Source organism: Physella acuta, unplaced genomic scaffold (genome assembly GCF_028476545.2).
Source record: "Physella acuta isolate Inbredline_101_S28 unplaced genomic scaffold, ASM2847654v3 ptg000722l, whole genome shotgun sequence".
Classification (NCBI taxonomy): domain Eukaryota; kingdom Metazoa; phylum Mollusca; class Gastropoda; family Physidae; genus Physella; species Physella acuta.
In genome coordinates, this window is record NW_026732240.1 from 211,619 (window position 1) to 234,896 (window position 23,278).

General features: G+C 33.8%; 2 protein-coding genes across 4 annotated transcripts in view; one reads left to right on the top strand and one right to left on the bottom strand.

Moving 5' to 3' along the window:
* Positions 1-8,386, top strand: part of LOC131949959 (phosphatidylinositol 4-kinase beta) — a 46,562-nt gene extending 38,176 nt beyond the window's left edge. For all 3 annotated transcript variants that reach the window (XM_059311929.1, XM_059311931.1, XM_059311930.1), the window contains exons 12-15: positions 2,054-2,319; positions 3,709-3,844; positions 6,135-6,255; positions 6,365-8,386. In XM_059311929.1, the coding sequence (XP_059167912.1) occupies positions 2,054-2,319; positions 3,709-3,844; positions 6,135-6,255; positions 6,365-6,549 (708 nt within the window). In that variant the 3' untranslated portion in view covers positions 6,550-8,386. The remainder of the gene's footprint in view (positions 1-2,053; positions 2,320-3,708; positions 3,845-6,134; positions 6,256-6,364) is intronic.
* A 5,036-nt stretch (positions 8,387-13,422) lies between these two features.
* LOC131949963 (large ribosomal subunit protein P1) lies at positions 13,423-22,718 on the bottom strand. The gene is made up of 5 exons (XM_059311935.1): positions 22,507-22,718; positions 15,303-15,363; positions 14,559-14,693; positions 14,404-14,466; positions 13,423-13,478 (listed from the first exon to the last, which is right to left on the bottom strand). Exons 1-5 carry the CDS (start codon positions 22,576-22,578, stop codon positions 13,465-13,467), a joined length of 345 nt encoding a protein of 114 aa, XP_059167918.1. The 5' UTR covers positions 22,579-22,718; the 3' UTR covers positions 13,423-13,464.
* Between the last annotated feature and the right edge of the window lie 560 nt (positions 22,719-23,278).

A 23,278-nucleotide genomic window follows, 5' to 3' on the forward strand; every position in this document is an offset into this window, starting at 1 on the left:
CGAGTTTGCAGTTTTTAAAAAAAAGACGGTTTTAAACTTGATAATTGTTTTAATTAGCAAGACTCCTGAGCCTTTAATACACACTTATGGCTCTTAACACCTTTCACGCATGCGTAGATGGTACAATGTCCACTGCTGTGAAGGCTAGGCTAGTAATCAACAGTGCCGTCATTTTACGCCGTTACTTTTGTTTTCTTATCTTAACTGACGCTGATAAAACTTAATATAATCTTAATAGAAAATCAGATTGGTGCAAAATTTTTAAGTTCAAATGCAGTCGTCTTTATCCAAATAGACAGTAATTTTTAGCAGGAAACCATTTTTTAGACTAAACTAACATTTATAAATGAGTCTTGATCCATTACTAGCCTTAGTCTACCCTACGTCACTCGAACATCGCGGTTATTGCGAGCCTAATGTGACGGTTATTGCGAGCCTAATGTGACGTTAACATGACCTCACAGTATAGCCAAGTATTAGATCTGTAAAAATTTCTTAGATAATACTAGGATTGCGCATAAAGCTGTTTTTTTTTTAAATATTATTTTTCTTAAATATTTAGATCTCACTCATATCGTAAGCAAGGATAACTATTAGCCTCTACCTATTAACTTTACAATTAACCCAGAATTAAAAACCCAACAAAATAAGCTAATCCAGCTATTTTTTGCATTTGTGAAGAAAAATTTTAAGTAATGACATCACCGATAATCCCAAAATTTTTATTCACTTTCATTAAAACTGTTTTTTGAAATTTGCAAATGCTGACAGTTAGGGCAAGACTAACCTACCTCTCCATGTAACTACGGTCACTGATATCTAAACTTGAGTGAACTCACCTTGACTCCAAGTGTGTTGTTGGTACTGTTTGGCTGAGGGGGATACAAGTTATGTTACAGTTCATGCTATGACCTATTAGACAGGCCTGCTGATGTCTTGTGGGGGATGGGGGGGGGGGGGGAATACCTGCAATTTTTAATAGCATAAAAAATGGTGTGGTTACAACCTGCTGAGTTTTTTTTGCCCCAAATTTTTCTAGTTAAGTAGCTTATTGTTTCTAAAACAATATTTACTAGATCTAGGCTACTCAACAACTGCAGACCTAAATTAGTAAAATACTTGATTATTATTCTTTTTAAGTAATTGATACCACTAATAGTAATAATCTATTTGAAAATAATGCAATTAGATCATGAGCAAATAAGCTGAGTGTTGGAAACAATGGTTTCCTCTCATGTTAATCAATTATTTTAATAATATAAAGTTTGGGGAAGTGGGGTTGGTAACTTTAAAAAAGTAATTTTTTTGTCAATTTGGCTAGAGAAAATTCAATATAAACATCAGCTCAATTGCCTAAAATAAATGTTGTTATACTGTACTTATAATGAGGGTAGGCCTACATATATGTTGCATCATTTTGTAAATTAGTCACAAACACATCTGTATAAAGTCTGGAATTTTTCAACAAAGGTCTGGAAAAAGTCTTGAGTTTTATTTTCAAAATGTTGTATGAACCCTGAATGTACATCGGTACCACCTTTTATAGTTCAGGCCTGCTAAACACATTTCTAAACAAGATATTGTAGTAAAAAGTAAACAATTGGTAACACATTGATGAAAGCATCTTAAAGTGGGTCAATCTTTCCTCTCAGTTGGTAGCAATGTACTAGAAGGTTATGATAGTTAATTTATAAAAACAAATTTTAATTCCATGGATGTAAGGCTTAAGTTTTATCAGGGATTAGCTTTAGGGTTATGCAGCTGCACATTATATCACTACAGTGTCTTAGAGAAAAAGGTAAAGTTCAATTTTAGTTTAGGTTATAGTTTATGCCTAAGGTTACATGGTTGTTGTAGATATGATGGTGTGAAATGTGGCAGCTTATTATTGATAAACAATTTGGAAATGCTGGTAACATTGTGAATGCTTGTAACATTGGGAGTCTTCACCGTTAAGTGAAATTAAGTCCCCAATTGATTAAATTTTTATTTCATCAGCAGTATGTTTTTTTTAAAAGTCCTACAACTGATTTTTTGTTGTATCTAAATATAGATGTTCTGGATGGAAGAGCATGTTCCTCTATGGATTAAACCTTATAAGATTGTTGTTACATCTCGTGACAGTGGTATGATTGAGCCAGTGCTTAATGCTATATCACTGCATCAGATTAAAAAGCATAGCAAATTGTCTCTACTGGACTACTTCATCCACGAGTTTGGCCCAAAAACTAGTGAAGAATTTCTTACAGCTCAAAGAAACTTTGTTCAAAGTTGTGCTGGCTATTGTTTAGTTTCATACCTGCTACAACTAAAAGACAGGTAAATATTTCACTAACCATTCCATATTAGTGTCGTAGTGGTTGGGAAGGGATAATTTTCCAAATCTTAAAAATGTATAGCATGCTTTAAAAAATAGTCCTTTAAAATATTTTAATTCAATTTAAAGGGTTTTATTTAGATCACAATGTCTGTCTCAATTATTTAGATACAGTAGTCTCCAAAGTGGTTCTAAACCTTTCTGATCCTACCAGCTTCATAAGCACATTCACCAAACCCCTCTTAATAGGAAAAATAAAATACAATTATATAAAATTCAAAATATAGGTGTATATTTTACTGGTGCACTAAAGTTGTGGTTTCTGTCAATTTTGCCTTCATGGCGGCCATAAAAACAATTTTTTTAAACTTCAGCTTGAAAAAATTTAAAAAGTTAAATGTTTTAAAGAATCAATGATATAAAAGTTGGAAATATAGATAGCTTGAAAATAATTTTTTGTGTTATAAGACTATGTTTCTATTTTTTTTAACATAAAATTTCACTTGCGAAACAAGCATAAATTGGCTGTACAGAGAACCCCACTTTCCAGTAATTTGTACCCAAAATCTAATGATACTTTAAAAGTTTTTTAAACCATGTGGCCTTGTAAGTAAAGTAATGTAAAGTTCCCTGTTTTACCTGACAGTCCTCTTTAGATCTGGCGATCCATTGAGCAGATGAGGTAGAGTTCACCTGTTTCAGTGACCTTGGCATATGAAGGGATAGTGTGCTCAGCATTAGGCCCACCAACCTTTACTTGTGAATTAGGTACCCATCAGAGCTGAGTTGACTCATGGATGTTCTACTGCTTTGAACCCAGATTCGTAAATTAGTTATATCATGTTAATGTGCATCTTCAGGGGGAAAAAAAACAGCCAAATTATTTTTGGATTCGTTTTTATTTTTGGCTACCGAAAATACTAAAATCATCAACTGCATTCAATATTTTGTAATGTCCTACAAAAACCAATTACTCGGGTTTTAATAAACAAATTTATTTTAATAACATATTAGGCCTACATGATATTACAATTTTATATGGGCCTTACAACCAATTTTGAAACTATTCTTGTTGGTGTCCATTAATAAAAGAACAAAATAAACAAACATCAAAAACCTTATAATAATAATAAACTTCTAAATGCACTGAAAATTTAAAAATCTAACAGGCTTGCTCATTTTAGTAAAAGCATTGGTCTTTCATAAAATTCCTTACACATTTTACTAAAGAAAGAGAGTTTTATTATTATTTTCAGTGCATTTTAAAGGTTTTTGACTATACTCTGTAAAGGTTTTTACATTGAATTTATCTTTTCCTTCATTACTTCAGCTTTGCATTCTATCTTACCTTTATTATGCTCATCAGCTCAATTAAAACTTTATTATTTCAGACACAATGGCAACATTCTTCTGGATTCTGATGGGCATATCATTCACATTGATTTTGGTTTTATTTTATCAAACTCTCCAGGAAAAAATTTAGGATTTGAAAACTCACCTTTTAAGCTCACCCACGAATTTGTAGAGGTAAGATAAAATATTGATAAATATTAATAACATGTAATTTAGTTTAGGAACATGTGCTAAAATTGATCTGTTGATATATTAATATAGATGTATGGGGATTTTTATTATTTTCAATACTTTGACTGTATTGTAGAAACTGTTTTATAATAAATTCAATATTACTTGTGATTGGTCTTTGGTGAGGTTAACTTCACAATTGTAAATTAAAAAGTAATGTTATAACCGTCACTGTTGAATAGTCAAGATACAATATTCTGGTGGCTTTTTAATTTGTTCTCCTCTTGAACTATGTGAGTCATTCATTCTTAATCTAATAATATGACAACTTCAACAAAATGTTTGCTCTTCATTAAAAATATTCAATACAACACAAATTAAAGTTAAGTTTCAATTAGTCCAATTATAGAACTTTGGAATATTTTCTCAGCCATCACTTTTTTTACCAGAAGTAGTTTTGAAATATATGACAAACATGCCTATTACACTAAAGGTGCTGTTTCATATCAAACCAAACCGGATCTTTACTGGCAAAAAGGCCATTCAAATTATAAACAGAACCGGGATGGCCCTGCTGCCATTCATTTTGTGGAGTAAAAAATGCAGATGATCACAGTAAACACCAAAAGAGAATACATCTGTCAAATATAGTAAAAATATAATGGATCATTCACTTCAATGAATTATGGAAAACAATTTTGTCTCATCAGTTATATTTTTGTTCAATTTTTTCTTGTGATAGCTTTCTGTTGCTGGTCCGAGTTTTGTATTCAGTTGGTTGAAATTCAGCTGTATGATCCAGTATTTCTTGTTTATATGCATCTTCCATGACGAATGTCATTGTGGGTGTAAGTCATTAGGTCTATTTTATTCCTCAATCTGCTATAATGAAATAACTACGTCCTGAATTTCCTGGATTTTTTGTTTTTACCAGGAGTCTATGGACAGTGCAAAATTATTATGAAAAACATGAAGCTTTTGTTACTAAAAATTATTATTTTTTTGGGTAGTAAGCCCTGACAAAGCAGATGTGAACATCTCCTGATGTTGCACTATTCAAACAATGCACCATTTTCAAATTCATTTATCAATTTTCACAGCTATTTGAAAACCATCTTGTATGAATTTTTCTTTTTTTTCATGTTCCCCCCCCCCCCCCCATTTTCTTGTGTGTAGTCAAGAATGTGGGGGGGTTTGGCAATGAAGAGATTAAAAGTTTCAATTCCTTTTGCAGTTATGTCCATTCAATATTGGTAAAATTGAGCAGTATTTTTTCATGTGTTCACACCACCAGAGCTATCTCCTTATAAAATATTAAGTTTGAGTTGCATCAGCGATTTGCTGATCTAATTCAAGCACTTTAAAAAATGTATTGTGTATATCAATCTAGTTCATTTTTGGTTACTTTAAATTTAAATAGGACTATTGAGATCGCTATAGGTTTCCTCTTGGAATGAGAGTAAACCACACAGTTCAGCAATATTAATACCTTTGAAACTTATTTGCAAATACCTGATTTAATAGGCGTGATTAACAACAGAACAGAACCCACTTTGCTTTTATATTATGGATATACATTGAGATGAAGGGGTTAATAGCAATTAAGTTAAATTATTTAAAATTGTTCTACAAACTACTTCAGCATCACTGACATTGTATTTGTACCTTCAAAAAATAAACACATGCTGGTATTGCTGTTGATAGATCTTTGATATGGCTAATACAACAATGAATATTACAAAACCCCAAAGTACCAAATCAGGAAAAAAAAAAATTATGAAAGAAACAAATACAAATAAAGGTAACACCATTAAACAATTAATTTAAAAAACCTAACCTAGTTTTAACGCAACCTCCAAAATTTTTTTACTTGAGCTGTTTCTTTGGCTCAATGAAGAATTTAAAACCTTTGACTAAATGTGTATGATTAGTTTATACAGGCAGAAATACAGAATCCATTACCTTCTCTATAAATTATAAGCTTTGTAGTAGATTAGAATGTGTTGGAATAGATTCTTTACCAGTTTCCTTCCTTTTCCTAAGAGTACCTCTGATACACTGTCATTAAATATGTGCGGTTTCTTCTATTATGTAAATTTTCGCCAAGCTTCCTTTTTAAACATTTCACTATAAATATTTGGCTTTTTTAAAATTGGTCCTTGTCACTTGATGCTTATTCGATTGGTCCTTGTCACTTGATGCTTATTCTATTCTTCGTCAAGCGCCTACAGATCTGAAAGGTGACTATGTTATTGTACATTATTTTAGTGCTGAGTTGTTGTTTTTTTTACAGGTCATGGGTGGTCTGGGAAGTGACATGTTTGAATATTTTAAAATATTGATGCTTCAAGGATTTGTCGCCTCACGCAAGCATATGGATAAGATTTTACCATTGGTAGAAATTATGCAAACAGGTACTGCTGTTCTCTAGTTTCTACAAATTATAAATTAACCAATTTAAGTGATTGTACAGTATGTAATTTTGATTAATTAACAACCTTTAACTTCCCACAATTTATACAGGCTCTCAGCTTCCATGCTTTAATAAGGGATTCAGTGCCTTCCGAGCTTTGAAAGATAGATTCCACATGACATCAACAGAAGAACAGTTGCAGTTAATTGTAGATGGATTAGTGGAAGCAAGTTTACATTCTCTGACAACAAAGCTTTACGATAATTTTCAGTACTTTACTAATGGAATTCTGTAAAATTCCTAATGTTGTCTAAATCCTTCCATCAAATTAATAATCAACTGGTAGTATTTTTAAAAAGTGCAAGAGTTGACAAAGACTATTAGATCACACTAGTGGAATTGAAATTTCAGATTTTTATAGAAACAAAATTATTCTAAAAGCTAGTAATAATGTACATAGAATAAGGATTGTAATATAGTAAACTAAATAGTTGCTTTTTAATTTGTATAAAATTTACTATACAACACGTTAGTTGTGTTATGAGAACTAGTCACGCCTATTACATTTAGTCAAGTTTACTATGATTATTATTGTATCTTTTATTCTTCACCTAACAATATAAAAAATCTTTTAATCCATGTTGCTCCTTGGAGGCTCTGAAATTTGAATTAATTATAATTAAAACCCAATTTTATTGTAAAAGTTGACTCACTGTCTATTCTTCCTTCAATCCTTCTACATTCACATCTTTCTTCCCTTCTGTCACTGCTCCACCCACCTCCCCCTAACCTCGGCCATTGTTTCCCTTTGGCAGCACACATCTTTAGAGAATGTCAGTTTACCCTTGAATATTATTAATCTTTAAGTGAAGTTTAAGTATAAAGTGGCAGTGTTTATAGCTATCTACAATAAGCCTAGTTGTAGTACTATGTAAGATTTAACATATACTTAAAGAAATAAGTAGCATTACATTTTTTGTTTAAATTTCTATACTTTAAATCTTCAGTCACTAGCAAATTTAAACAATGCCAACAATAAATCAATGTAACTTGTTTTTTTATTATCAGAAGTTGTGTTTGAAATGTGCCTATTTATGTTTTATCTGTAATTATTGTAATGGTTTTTCTTTTCTGAAATATTGTGATAGCCAGTTTAATACTATGAGATATATAATTGTAAAATTTTTAAATACTTTAAAAAAAAAGAGTGGCTAAATATGCAAGTAAACTTTTTATTATATGATGTCATATATGCAATTATTCATTTAATGTGTCATGTCAAAAAGAATTAAAATAGGAAAATAATGATTCACTTCAATGCTGTTTATTTTTACTATTATTTTAACAATTGTGAATGGGTTTTTTCTTTTTTTTTAAGAATACAAATTCTTACCCAGTACACCATACATCTGAAGTGGACATGTATTGGTAAACAACAAATGTATTTTTACCTTCTTATGATCTACAGAAATTTAAGTTGGTTGATTAAAAAACCATTGCTACAGTTGGGCTATTTTAATAGATTTTCTGAAAAGTGGTTATGGATTAATGCTTCAAACCTCGAAATACAAATTGGTATAAATAACCAGTCTAACTTTTATCAAGTGTTCATCTAAGCTAAAATGCAAAAGCAAAAAAAATATAATGATGAAGTAATTATTGATTTGAAATATCTTTATCTTACATTATTTAAATATTACTTATGATAGGGATAGATCTATATTTTTTTGGAGGCAGCTGATTTTAACTAGATGAGTACGATCGTTATTTTTTATTTTGTTATAGCGGTTGGTCAGAAATAATCTTTAGAAAAACATACAGAAATTATTTTTTTTTTTTTTAAATCAATGTTATAAAAAGATACTGAGATATTGAAAATATTACTTTATTGCATTAAAGTTCAAGGCTTCAATTCTATGTATTGTATCAACCTAAAGTTTCACTTTCGTTAAATTGATTGTACAGAAACTCCATGATTGGATCCTTCAAAAACCCCACTTTGTATTAATTTGTGCTCAACATTTTGACCATAAAATAATAAAATTAATTTTTTTTACCACATGACCTAGGTCTAGTATTGCCATGTTTGATTACGTTTTCAGTGATAAAATTGAAGAAAAAAAAACTTTTTTTTGGCTTGTTTAAAATTGTATTAAGTTACCAAAAGTATTAAAAATTCAAATCTTTACAAAAATGAAAAAGTTTATAACTACATTTCAATAGTTTTAATAGATTTAATAACACCCGGTTTTTAAATTCTATATATGTATGAATGTATGTGTGCTTGTGTATTTATGCATTACTACACCTTTAATCTGAACGCCATGAAACTTGAGCAAGTTGTTGAGATAACTCTTGGAAGGGTTTCTGTGAAAAATATTTCAATTTCGCAGGGGCAGCCCCCCGGCAGAGTGCCCTTTTTCCATATAAACGGTACATAAAAAATAAAAGTCTGATGCTGTTTTTAACACCGTTCATACGAGTTGACGAGAATACTCCCAAAAAGGTTTCTGCAGGAAAAAATAATTACAATTTCTTATGGGCAGTGCATTTTTTGTTTTTGCGCCCATAGTTTTAGAATGGCTATCTTAGCACTTAGCATGCGTTAATTTGGCATCCTGCATATATCATCATCATCACTCCTTTGTGGCCCCTGGGGAGCAAAGGGCTGCAACCACACATCTCCAGCGGACTCTGTTTTGGGCTGCCCCTCCAATCTGTGCCCATGAGAGCCCAGCTGTTTTCGCCTTCTCCTCAACCGTTCTCTTCCATGTTTTCCTTGGCCAGCCCACCCTCCTTTTCCCCTGGGGATTCCAGGCCAATGCAGGTTTTGCAATGTTTTCTTTTCTTAACGTGTGTCCGATCCATCCCCATTTACGGGCCTTAATATCTTTCTCTATCGGCTGTTGTTTTAAAATTTGCCACAGGTTTTTGTTTGATATTTTGTCTGGCCATTTTATTTTGAGTATATGTCGTAAGCATTTGTTTACGAACGCCTGTAGCCTATCAGTATTTGTCTTCGTAACCCTCCAGGTCTCCGAGCCATAGAGTAGCACTGCCTTAACATTCGTGTTGAAAATCCCAATTTTGCTCCGGAGTGACAGGGCCGTGGACCTCCACATCGGGCGCAGCGAGTTGAAGGCACATCTACTCTAGCCTTGTTGATACGGCATTTTATGTCCTCGTCTGCTCCCCCGTCCTTATTGATCACGCTTCCCAGGTATGTGAATGTGTTGTTTCACGTAAATCTTCTCCATTTAGCTGTATGGGCAGGTCCTGGGTGTTATTGATTCTGATGACCTCTGCTTTGTTTTTTCCCACGTTTTCTTTAACTTGCTTTCGTCTCCATCTTTCCAATCAAATCTTGCGATCGAAATTTCTGGCACTTCCCAGTTAGCTAGCGCGCTGAAATTTTCAGGGAAGCTTTGTTTTGGATGACAATAGAATATTCAATTGTTATTATTACTAAATTGATCCATGGAAACATTTTATTGAGCATTTTAGTCCGCTATATAATCTATATATATAATTCTCCTCTGCGAGCCGTTAGAAAACAAGCTGCAAGCGCCTCCTTACAGTCCCCTCTCTTTCTCTCTATCACTACCAGTACCACCCTACCCCACCCCCACATGGTCTGCTGAGTTGTGGTCACGTTAATGTTTACAAACCGTACAGCCAGGTTTAGTGACGGCTATTAGGGGCAGATAATTAAGTTTGAACCGACTTTAAACTTACAGGAGGTAACTGCTTTCACGGGGGGGGGGGTGTAGGGTCAGGGGAAAGGAGGGGGTTAGTGTTTTAAAGGAAATATTTTCAGTGGCAGCATTGGTACTGTCGAATTCACAAATTATGAATTACTGAAAGTAGAAAATAAATCAACTAAATAGCGGCGTATGATACGCCGCGGGTCGGCTCGTTGTAGTAAAAACGTGGGGGAAAAGAGACATAACCCAGTAACTGTAATTTGTGTACAAACAACCGTAACAACTGGTGGCCAGTATGGGGGAGACGATATGGTCGAGCACACGATTGCTATCCCACTCGACACGGGTTCAAATCTATGTGTTCTAGTCAGTAACGTATTCACACAACGTGTTTTTTATGAGTTGTCTTTTTACGAGTTGTCTTCGTTTACCCAAAAAAAAAAGTGAAAAGATAAAATCGATAGCAAGATTTTAATGCAAACAAACAGACAAAGACTAAAAAGTAGAAAATAATAATCATTAAAAAAGTTTTTAAAAACCCACGTTATCTGATTGAACTATAAAGTAGAAAATAAATGCTATACATCACAATAATGCAAGCGATCACTCTACTATAAGCGATCAAAAACGTGGGGCGCCGTGATTTTCTTACAGTTTCTAATACTGTTGACTCTCTACAAGCTCCCTAATAAAAGTCAATAGTATTATCTAATCAATAGTAATATAACTTTTACTTCGGCGCCCCACGTTTTCCCTAACCAATCGCCATCAAGACTTCATTGCTAGTAAAAGTCGTAAATTACATAAAATCTGGAGCCTTCAAAGAACTGAGCAAAAACATCAAAATAGATCACGACGTTCTGCTCTCCTCTACACTACAGTACGCTGGCTGTCAAACGAAAAGTTGTGTTTTTGAATTGATATCTGAACTCAAATTGTTCTTGGAAGTGCAAAGGAAACAAGACTTTTTGGTATACTTAAAACGACAGAGTGGTTGGAGAGAGTATCATACCTAGTAGATGTGTTCGAACATCAAGATAAGCTTAAACCTGAAGCTTCAGGGAAAATGAACGAATATTATAACTTTCCATGATAATCTCGGGGCATTTTTATCAAAGCTGCAAAATCGGTAAATAAAACAAATCTTGGAAATATTGTAAATTTGAGAAACTCTGCGGTGTGGTAGATGAATCTGATTGTGAGATAATTAAAATTTTGAAAGAAGCGATTTCTGTGCATCTTGAATCTCTTGAAAACGAACCGCATCGTTATTTCTCTGAGCTGAAAAAAGAATCTGCATTTACGCATTACCCATTCTCTTCTTCCCTTGATGTTGCCAGCATTCCCGATGAATTACAAGATGGATTCTTTAATTTACAGAATGATTCCGAGTAAGATGAAAAACTGCAGACACAATTTTGGTGTAGTATTCACTATTCATACCCAAACGTAAAATTGATTGACTTTTCGATAATATATTTTCAACAATATTCTTTGATTAAAAACAAAATTAAGATAATTATAATGACATAGGTTGGCGTTAACAAAATTTTATTTTTTAATTAAAAAGTTAACCACGAAGGTTAAGTGAATAGTATACAATTTTACTCATGCTATTTAAACAGTTATCAAGAGTAGTTCATATTGAAAGTCTACTAGAAAATCTTACTTTAGTGCTTATTAATTTCCATACTAATTTCGGCTTTTTAATTTTATGGGGGTCGCCACTCGAAAAAGGTTGGGAACCACTGCTCTAGAGCGTTATTGTCAGACAGATAGATACATAGACAGCGAAACTATTAGTATTAATTAATATTTAGTTTATTATACATTTTTAAAATTTAGTTAAAGGCTATTCAATTCTGTACATTTTGCAGGTATTTGTAAAAAACGCGTTTAACTGTCAAAAAAGGCCAGAGTTCAATGAGAGAGGGGTCAAAACCTTAGTAATCTTAAACGCATATAAATATACGAGAAAAATGGCCCGTTGAGGAAGGATACACCGGGCGCTAGGCTGATAGTGCTGTCTCTTTTCTCTAAACTAAAACCACCCCCCACCCCCCCCCCTCCCTAAAAAACATGTCTACCGTCCCATTCAACGAAATATAATTATTTACTTTTTCCAGTGTCCGCCCCCTCCCCGAAAATTCTACCCCCGCCCCCGAAAATTTCAAGTACCCTCACCCCTCTCCGTGGAGAAAAAAGTCTGAAAGAAACACTGGTGTCGCGCATAGCCACTACGCGAAGAATTGCATTAAAGAAATTGCAAGAAAACCACTTTTTAGATTAGACACATTAATTAGGCGGTAATTTTATTATAGAGTATCGATGAGGAAATTTCTTTTGAGTTGGGGAGAGGGGGGGGGCTCAGACGTTCTTACGCGGGGGTGGGGCTTCGCCCCTACCCGAAGAATTGTATGAAAGAAACTTCACGCAAACCACTTAGATTAGACCAAATCAATGACGTCATATCAATGTGTGCACTATCCGGCTTGAGATTATTTTCAACTCTGTGCGCTAAATGTGTCGACGTCATACTTCGTTTTTCGAATTACTATGCATGTTTTTATTTTCCTTGTGTTTTCTCTAGAGCGTTCTTGTCAGACAGATAGATAGAGAGACAGCGAAACTATTAGTATTAATATATTTATAAAGTACATAGTAGTAATTTACGCGGTTTCCGAACTCTCAAAAAAAAATTTTTTATAAAGTACTAATAATATTCCGCACTATTATTAGTATTATACACATTTTGTTAAACATTCATTTTTTGCGCAATTCTTTTCTTTACGAGATTTCTATTACATTTTTAAAATTTTCGTCTACAGTACATGCATATCCAGAGTTGCCATTCCCAAAGAATTTTTAGGGGAAATCACTCCGTTTATTTGTAGTGATGTTTCAAAAAAAGCTTTAGTTCCCTTCCAATTATTCAAAAAGTGAGAAAAGCCAATTTCATTAAATTTCAATAAATATAAATGATGTAGATCTTTTTATTATGGAGGCCTGAAAAAAATTTGACGAGACACAACTCTTAACTTTTTAAAGTGTTAGATGCCATAACCTTTTTTTCCTACTACTACTGAGATATATATTTAAAAAATTTAGTGCCCACTTACTTCGAATCAAAAGTACTTGACATTGCAACTTTCAAAAAAGCTGGTTTTAGTAAAAACTTTCATTTAGTTAGTACATCTATTTGACCTAAACAGTACACTTACAAATAGGTAAGCGGCTAGCAGTTCCAGTAGCAAGGACAGTTGTATTACATTTACTTTGGCACAAGCACTAATAAGGAGCTCATTTCACAGCTGAAAAATCTTTAGTAGTATAAAATGTAAACATTAAGGAAAGTATTGTAAAAAAAACATCCACAAATCCCGGTACAGCTAATTTTCTAACATTCAAGCAGTTTTTAACCTGATGACAGCCACAAACAAAAAAAAAAGTGAAGAAAAAACAAATCAGGTTGAATAATATTTATTGAAACAATCTAGACCCATGAATTAATCAAACAGACCTGCAGAGAAAAAAAAGTTCAGTTACACAAAAAGAATTAACATGACAAACAAAATAAGTAAAATAAATGTTAGAATACCAGAAAATCCCACTGATCAATTAACCCACAACCAGGTGTTCTAAAAACTATGGTTTAAAATTAGCATCTCATAAATCCCTATCAAGGATGATTAAAATGTTATGGTATGTCAGCTATGAACTCATTTGCTACTAAAGCATATCTCAGAACCCTTCCCCAGTCCTTGTGCTAAGGTAGGTTACCTACAACAGCTTTTCTAAATTGTTTTAAAATTAGTATCATTTTAATAATTACAAAGGCACAAAAAGTGCTTATTAAAAGAAACGTATTCTCAATGAAAGTATATAATAATGCAGGGGTCGGCAACCTTTTGAAGCGGAAGAGCCAAAAGTTACAATTTTCAAAATTTCCCTGGTTTTAAAGAGCCTCTAACATTTTTTTAAATTTCAAATATTTTTTTTTTTTAATTAAGATTATTAATATTAGTATTTGTTTAAGGAGCTGGAGAGCAGCATCTCGATATCAAAAGAGCCGCATGCGGCTCTCGAGCCGCAGGTTGCCGACCCCTGTAATAATGTATTAAACAGCATTTATTGTTAATTTCATGATGCAACCACGGAGTACCTCAGTGTTATCTCTATAATCAAGAGTTCAAAATATTCTGAATGCTAACTGTAATAGCTTAAACACACAACACAATAGAATCAACTTAATCCGATTGTTTGAATTTCGATAATGCAGAAATGACAGATTACGCGAAAACAAGCTCAACTTGGCAAAACAATAGCAAAAAATGCTAGAACTGTCAGTTTGTTTTTAAAATGGAAAAATGTTGCGCATTCTTGTATTACATTTCCTAGCGCAAATAATGAAGTGGTGAAAAGAACTACAAATGAAAGACTCTTACCAAAGCCCATGTCTTCATCTGACTGATCAGACTCTTCTTTTTTAGTTTCTTTTTTCTTCTCTTCTGCAAATTAACAGGGTGCAAAATTGTCATAAAGCAGGTAATTAGGAGAGGTCATTATCATAAACTAGAAATACTTGGTGTAATCATCTCACCTGCAGCAGGAGCTTTTGTTTCTGCAGCAGCAGCAGGTGCAGCACCAGATGCTGCAGGAGCAGCACCAGCAGAACTTCCTACATTAGTAATCAGGTCTCTAACATTCAAACCCTCCAGGGCTTTTGCAAAGAGACCTAGCAAAAAGTATTCAGAAAAATTTACACCACGTGAAAGCCTTAATACAGATAAAGACTTGTAGATAATGTAACCATACACAACCCCATTACAGGTGCACCAGACAACAACTTATAAATCTTGCATGAATTTGGAACAATTAATTACTGCCCAGAAAAATGTAGTTGGAATACCCTTTAGAAAAACTAATTGGGCAGATCCATAATATAATATGTTACAGCTGTTAAAATCTTTAAGAATAAAATCACATCAGAATCTAAACACAAGTAAGAGTTAATCATTCAAGCCTAATTTCTCCCATTTCCCGAGCTCCCAGGTCAAAACCGATCTTCACTTATCTGTTGCTTACTTTGCCTATAACTGTTAAACCATCTGAGATAATCAAGCCAAATTTGGTATCCAGGCGCAGGATCAATTTTACAATGTATGAACATCTCCAGCACTAAAATACATGCGCCGTTTAATTCAGTACGCCGCTAATTATATATAACAAGATGGTATACCAGCCACTAGGACCATGCCACTAGATCATCAGGGTTAAGAAAAAGAGATGCACCAGAGGCTACTACACACTTTTTATACATTTGTTACAACTGAAAATTATATACCTGGCCAATATGGCTCCACAGAAACTCCAGCAGCTTTCAACAAAGTGGAAATTTTTTCACTCTGAAATCAAGAAAAAATCTTTTTAAAGACCAGGGAAGAATTAAATTAGTTTTCACAAATGTCTACTAGATAGCATTTTCAGATAAATCCCGTGCAGTAAAACTGAAATTCAGACACAAGGATCTGGCTCCCAATTTCAGTTGTTCAGCATGTCCCCCCCCCTTTGCAGAGTGTTAGCAGATACTTTAGTGCGACCAATGAGTAATATAAAAAAAAAATTCTCCCTTGCTTGATAATCAAATTTTATATGGGAATTGTTGTTCTACTAAAACATGGACTGTTTTTTTTTGGTGTTTATCTCTATTTCTTAATAGTTTATGCATACAATGTGGTCGGTAGAGGGGTAGGGTAATGTGATGTGTTCAGGATGTGTCTTAGATGGGTAAAGAGTGACTAACTGCATGATGACATGGTGTTAAAGTGTTGTGTAAAGACGGCTACTAGCAAGGAAATTATTTACCGGAACGTGGGCTACCAACTTTGCTTCTATATTCCGTGAACACATATCTATCGTATAGACTATACCTATTAACCAGGTCTCATTCCTTAACTATTTGACTCAGCAACTATTCTACTAACAATGTATGTTACGTTTTGAATTCCTACACATCGAATTTTTAAAAAAAAAAAAAAAAGTCTTCGCACACTCCCAAAATCCATCCCTTTCCATAATTACCTTAAGCATAGAAACTATGCAGTGACAAAAGCAGTTCGCAGCTAAAGTCGCACCACTGAGCCATGCCCTAACCCCCTTTTTAATACTTCTGTATTTGCCGAATTCGGGTTTTTATTTGCTATTATTGAAATTAAGGAACTTAAAAAATGACCAGAAGTAGCTAAAATTTGCTCAACTCTTTAAGACCGTACAATGCTCCCAGCGTTTGATAAAATTTTCATTTAAATTATAAATATGCTTAAAATGATATGATAGTAATAGTTATGATAGTTTATAAATACATCTACATTTTACACTCAATCACATTATATTGAGTCAACAGTGTGGCAGCTGAGGTTCATACATGAGTAGTAGTGTCTTTTTTTTTTTTTTTACATTGCATCTTTTTTTCATCTTGAAAACATGACGTATGTGATTTTTTTTAAAAAATAAAATCTCCAAACATTGTCACTCGCGTGATTGCTTGCTTATGTTTACTATCCTGTGGATGAAAAATCCCAGCAGGCCTGTAGTACACGTCATAGAATGGAACACGTGTACACGAGATGGTCGGTGTCTTCACTTCTCTCCCCCCCCCACCCTTCTTCAAGCTAATTGAAAAACAGACCTATTTTCCCTTCTGGTCATTTTTTTTAAAGTTCGCGTCATATCAGCCAGCTGTATATAAAAAAAATTTTTTTAACTAGATCTACGCCTAGCTTAAAAAAATAAATAAACGCTTGAAATGCCCGTAAACAGATTATTTAGCGCAAAAAAAAAAAAAGGCCGCTGAACGAGCATTTTTTAAAAATACGCAGCAATGAAAAAGGCTAACGGCCAATCAATTGTCTAAAAATCTCCCGTAATTAGGCCTAGCGCTGAAAAAGGCCACTGAACGAGCATCACTGATTATATAAACGAATAGGCCACGCGGTGTTGACGAGGTTAACCACCGGTCACGAATGCAGCAACGGTCGGCCCACAGTGAAGAAAAAATCAATATACTAATAAAATTACTAATAATGTCCATAATTTTACTTTTTCCGCACATGCTACAATTGAATAATATTTAATAATAATTAAATTACTAGACTTAACAGTTCATTCCGTAAAAAACAAAAAACTAGTTGTTTCAGTCTGGCAACTAGCGTAGCAATGACGTCATGATACTAAAAATAGCGGATAGAAATGTCAGCGTGGGTACCTCATTTTGGAATTAGATTTTGGAAAGTAGAACCAATAATACTTGCCATTTGACAAAATAAATTATACATTTAGTAACATATTTGAATTGTGGGGGATTTTCTTTTTTCTTTTTCTAAGGTCATGACTATTTTAACCATTTCTGCGCTTCTGATCGGCAAATTTAAGGCACAACTTGTCAGTGAATTCTATCACGGGAAAATCACGAATTGAGATTTTGCTGTCTTAGGAGTGTCGTGCTTCACAATGCTCAAATTACAATTAATTCATACAATAAAATTTTAAAAAGCGTTTGTAAATAAAGGCAGTCCTATATGTGTGTATTTTTATTTTTTTAATTTAAACAAAAATGTAAAAAATAAATTTGAAAAACAAATCGGTCGAAGTTAAAACCACTTGAAATTGGCATAGTACTAACTTCGACCGACTGAAAAACTTGACCCTAAAACATAACTTTGCATGTACTATCACGTTTATCTATAGTTTTATTAAATAATTTAATCAGCTGAGCATTTCTTTTTCATTATACTTAAATATAACTGACATAATTATTGAAGGACCTAACGATCTATGCCCCCACCCTGCCCTTTCTGTCCCATCTCTAGTCTCTAGTTTCTACAAATTAAATATTTGTACCATAACATAGATCTGCATATTGTTTATTATAATGCCCTAATCTATTTACAATTTTAAGCCTTTTCCCATATGAATAAAACAATAATGTATATAAAGTTCCGCGTGAGATCACACATAGCGAAAAATTCCAAACTCCCGATTTTGATCGGGCGCTTTGTAACCGTTTCACACTGAAACAAACCGAAAGTACTTTATTACTCCACTGCCATTCTACTCTAATATGCATGATGTATTTTGTATTCATACGCATGGTATTTGAGATATTCATGTTTTAGTGACGAACCTGCTTGGGATCAACTGTCCGTGCTTGGGATCACTAGCGTATTTTTTACGTTTTGATCCAATTTTAATAATTGATTTAACATTTTACACATTTAAATGTAATGTTGATTGTATAATTGATTAATAGATTGCAAAACCAAATAAAAAACATGTTAATTAAATTTATTAACTACACATTACGGATGACCCAGTGATGACTCAAGGGACGCAACTATAACAATCAAAACAAAGGGACGTAACAATCACTAACAAGACATAACATTTGCTTAACATATGATTGGATGAGAGACACCAACTAGATTTAGAAGAGGTAGATGATTAAAATAATTTAAAACAACAGAAAAAAATAGAAAGTATACAGATTCTAGGCTTAGCTAGAAATATAGAGTAGTATTTCTCGCTAACTTGGAGGCGTGGTCGGTTGCTAACAACAATATGGCGCCCGGACCGGACGTTTGATTTCCGGAGATTTTACGGCCAAATTCCAGAGACCTTCAACTAATTACATTTAAAAATGTTTACCACGCGCAAAATGGCGGGATTTCCGTGTCATAACAACAAACCATAAGTGGCAGGGTTAGATATGCCAGAAAAGCATTTTAAAATTTGGTTTGGAGAACGGAGGCTAAATTCAAAAGTCGGTCTCATTCAAATTAATAGAACTTCTAAAATATCAGCCCGGAGGTCACAAAAATGAATTGGAGGTTGTAGAATTATTAGTTTTATCATTATATGAAGAAATAAATCAAATATTGCATGCACTTTTTAAAATAAGACACGACTTTTGAATGACAACCAAATTTATTGATTTTTTTAAACCACGTGACCGCTATTTGATGATCACTAGTGGGGAACTCTGGGTACATGGCCACTTAAAAAGTCTAACCTATTTGTGGTTTTCTTTACGTTCAAGCTTAAGTAGAGTTGTCATGGAGAGGTGTGTTGGCCATGGCAGTGAGTGTCAATAAATATTAAATTAAGTAATTTAGTTTAAAATGAACTAAAAACTTCAAAATTAGTGCCTAATGGATTAAATATGGATGTCTATCATTCAGTAGTCATGTTTAATTTGAAATTTGAGTAAATTCTAGATTTAGTAAGAAAAACTAATATAGAGCATCTAGATCTAGGCTAGTCTACCTCAAGTCGTAGGTGTACTCAGCGAGGTTAAAACACAAAAATCGTTACCCCAGCTGAGATCACCCCCATTTCACCTCCAAGATTGTTTTAATAGCCTTAACTACAGTATGTTCAGTATCCCGCACATAAATAGAAGCTATTTATAGTTAACCTAGTTATAAAAGCTTTGATTGGTTGGTTTTATTCATCTCATCCGGGACCTAGTGCTTTTCAAAGGGGGGAACTAGAATGGCCGACGACGTCATACCTCGAAACTTGAAAATTTAAAAACTAGTCTTCCAGAAGGAGGGAAACAAAAGAATTTGACCTGGATATAATTAGAAATGGACATGTTTACAGCAGATATTGGTAGTTTCGTATAAAACATCCAAACAAATATACGAAGCGATAAACAGGAATGTGATCCCACCGAGGTTTTGATCTCACGCGGAACTTTACCCTATAGGCTTATAGCGGTCGAAGTTAGAGCAAGCTGCTGGTCGAAGTTTGAGCAACCCGGTCAAAGTTAAAACCAAACAGAACGAAGTGGGGTCAGTGTCTAGCCTTGCATATAGCATTTATATTCTCCCTTGTGATTGGTTAACTATTTATACTAGGCCGGATTGTTGCTTATATGGCTGGATTGACCTCTGACCCTGAAACGTCACGCGTCGTTTTTTGACGGTTTTTACGTTTATTTTAGGGGTCCTATCCACGACCAATGAAAAAACTGCTAATATCGCAAATTCTCATCATTATTTTAATGCGATATGCTAAATAAATGGACGCCATGCCTGAAAATAACCAAAAAAAATCGCCAGATATGTGGTTTTAATTAATACACACTATTCTTGTCAAGTACTCTTGGGAAAAACTGAACTGCCGCCTTAAACGGCCCAGTACATGGTCGAAACCCCCTGGTACAAATGCAGAAATATATAATTGAGATATTTATAATGAGTAATTACAGTTATGTTGATTCGCCTTTTTTATATCGAATTTCCATATGAGGTACCCATGCAGACATTTCTGTCCGCTTTGTTTACTATCGTGACGTCATTGTTACGCTAGTTACCTCACAGAAACAACTCGTTTTTGTTTTTTGCGGAATGAACTGTTAAGTCTAGTATTTTAATTATAATTCAATTGTAGCGTGTGCAGAAAAAGTAAAATTATGGAAATTATATGCAGACATTTCTGTCCGCTTTGTTTACTATCGTGACGTCATTGTTACGCTAGTTACCTCACAGAAACAACTCGTTTTTGTTTTTTGCGGAATGAACTGTTAAGTCTAGTATTTTAATTATAATTCAATTGTAGCGTGTGCAGAAAAAGTAAAATTATGGAAATTATTTTTGTATTAGTAATTTTATTAGTATATTGATTTTTTCTTCACTGTGGGCCGACAGTAGCTGCATTGAATTTAATTCGTGACCGGTGGTTAACCTCGTCAACGCTGCGTGGCCTATTCGTTTATATAATTAGTGATGCTCGTTCAGTGGCCTTTTTCAGAGCTAGGCCTAATTACGGGCGTTTTTTAGACTTAATTGATCGGCCGTTAGCCCTTTTCATTGCTGCGTATTTTAAAAAATGCTCGTTCAGCGGCCTTTTTTTTTTTTGGCGCTAAATAATCTGTTTACGGGCATTTTAAGCGTTTATTTATTTTTTTAAGCTAGACGAAGATCTAGTTTAAAAAATATTTTTTAATACAGCTGGCTGCAGGGGGGGGGGGGGGGTGCAAATCGAAAACTTGAGGGGGGGTGCAAATCGAAAATTTGAAAGAAAGTTTGTCCCCGGGAAGAGTCGCTACGCCTTTGGGGGAGGGGGGGGGGGCTGACACCATTAAGTGCCGCACCGGGTGACACCCGACCTCGCTACGCCACTGGCTGGCTGTCTTGCATGCCTGATATGTGAACTTAAAAAAAAAAATGACCGAACTTTTAAAAAAAATAACCAGAAGTAGGGAAGTAGGTCTGTTTTTCAATTGGCTAGAGGGAGGGGGGGGGGGGGGGAAAGAGAGAGAGAAGTGAAGACACCGACCATCTCGTGTACGCGTGTTCATGCTATGACGTGTACTATAGGCCTGCTGAACTCACGGTGACCCGCGACCGTGGTGGGATTTTTCATCCACAGGATAGTAAACGTAAGCAAGCAATCACGCGAGTGACGATGTTTGGAGATTTAAAAAAAAAAAATCACATACGTCATGTTTTCAAGATGAAAAAAAATGTAATGTAAAAAAAAAAAAAATACCATGTATGAGCCTCAGCTGCCACACTGTTGACTCAATATAATGTGAATTGAGTGTAAAATGTATTTGTATTTATAAACGATCATAACTGTTACTATCGTATTATTTTAAGCATATTTATTATTTATTATTTAAAATTAGAATTTGAAATAAAAATATTTATTATGGTAATTTGATTTATGCAGGTGTTCATTACTTCATAAAATGGTATGAATAACATGTAGAGTAGAATTTAATAAATAATAAAATAACTAGATCTAGTTTTATTATCAACCAGTTGCTTTTTGTTATTTTCCGGTGAGTAAATTACCTAAGCTGACGCAATTACCTTGGCGGGAATTAAAAGCTCGTGTACACAAGTCGACGACGTCATGTTATGCCAAGAACGCTGTTTTGTCATTCATTTTCAATTTTGATTAATTTTCAAATTCTCTCTTTTCTCGTCAACCGAGTAAGCTAGATATTTAAATGTGGTGTCAAATGTTCTCTTAAGGGGTAAGGAACTTAATGGTGTATTTGAAATAACAGAATATTTTATTTTAAAAAATCCATAATTTAACCTAATTTATACTGAACCAATCAGCAAATGATAACGTTTTTAATAGTGAAAAAATGAAACCGCTATGTTGATTAGCTTACGAGTTATAAAGAAGTAAGAAGAGAAGCGAAAACGAATCGGTCGAAGTTTGAGCAGTCTCCCCTAGTACATGAGCATGGTTGCATCTGTTGGAAACATCGCTAGTCTTAATTTATTACTGAAAAGTTTTAATTTAATCGTTTAAAAACAGGTGCATAAATCAAAATGAAACAAGGAAACTGTATTTTTCTAAATACAAATTCTCCTCAAAATGTGAAATTATTAAAATTTAAGGAGTCACCTGTTTTTCACAATACTAGTCGCGGGCGATTTTACGTACCCAAAACGAAAGATTACCTTACATTGTTCACATGCATGGTTAGTAAAATACAAATAGTAAAATGCGTGGACACAACTTACTGTGATTGCTACTTGATCATCTGCCAAAATAAGAGCGGCATAAACGCATGCAAGTTCATCTTCTCCGGCCATTTCTATGTTTTTTTAAAAGATTTTAAATAGATGACTGTAAAAAAATAGTGTACGTCGCCGGATAGGCCTTAGCTCGTTGGAGAACAGTACACTTTCACAATCTGTTTCAGTGAAAAGGAAGTGTTTCGATAGTTGAAGATAGTATTTCCGTTTCCGATTTAAAAATAGCAACTACCTAGGCCTCTAAAACGCTTTACGAAAGAAATAATAAATAACGCTAGTCCCTATATAAAAATATATATATACGTTATAAAACAAATATAAAGAACTTTTATGATGATACGATTTTAAAGATTGTAGGAAAAAAAGTCACAGGAAAAAAAAACCACAGGAAAAACAAACACAGAAAAAAAAGTCACAGGAAAAAAAGTCACAGGAAAAAACACAAAATATGTTTGCATGGAATTCGTTAATACTTTTATGTATTAAATATTCAGAGGTTGCAAATTAACATAGGATTAATTATATGTAATCTACGATTTTGATATAATACTTATGTATAAAATTTCACCAACCTAGCTGTAACGGTACTCAAGTTATCGTGTTTACACACACACAGACACACATACACACAGTGAGACATACGGACAAGATTGCAAAACTATGTTTTTCCGACTCAGGGAGCCCTAAACATTGAGATTTGCAAAAATCTCGTTTTATTTTTTTTGCACGATTACAAGACTCTATACTTCGTATATAC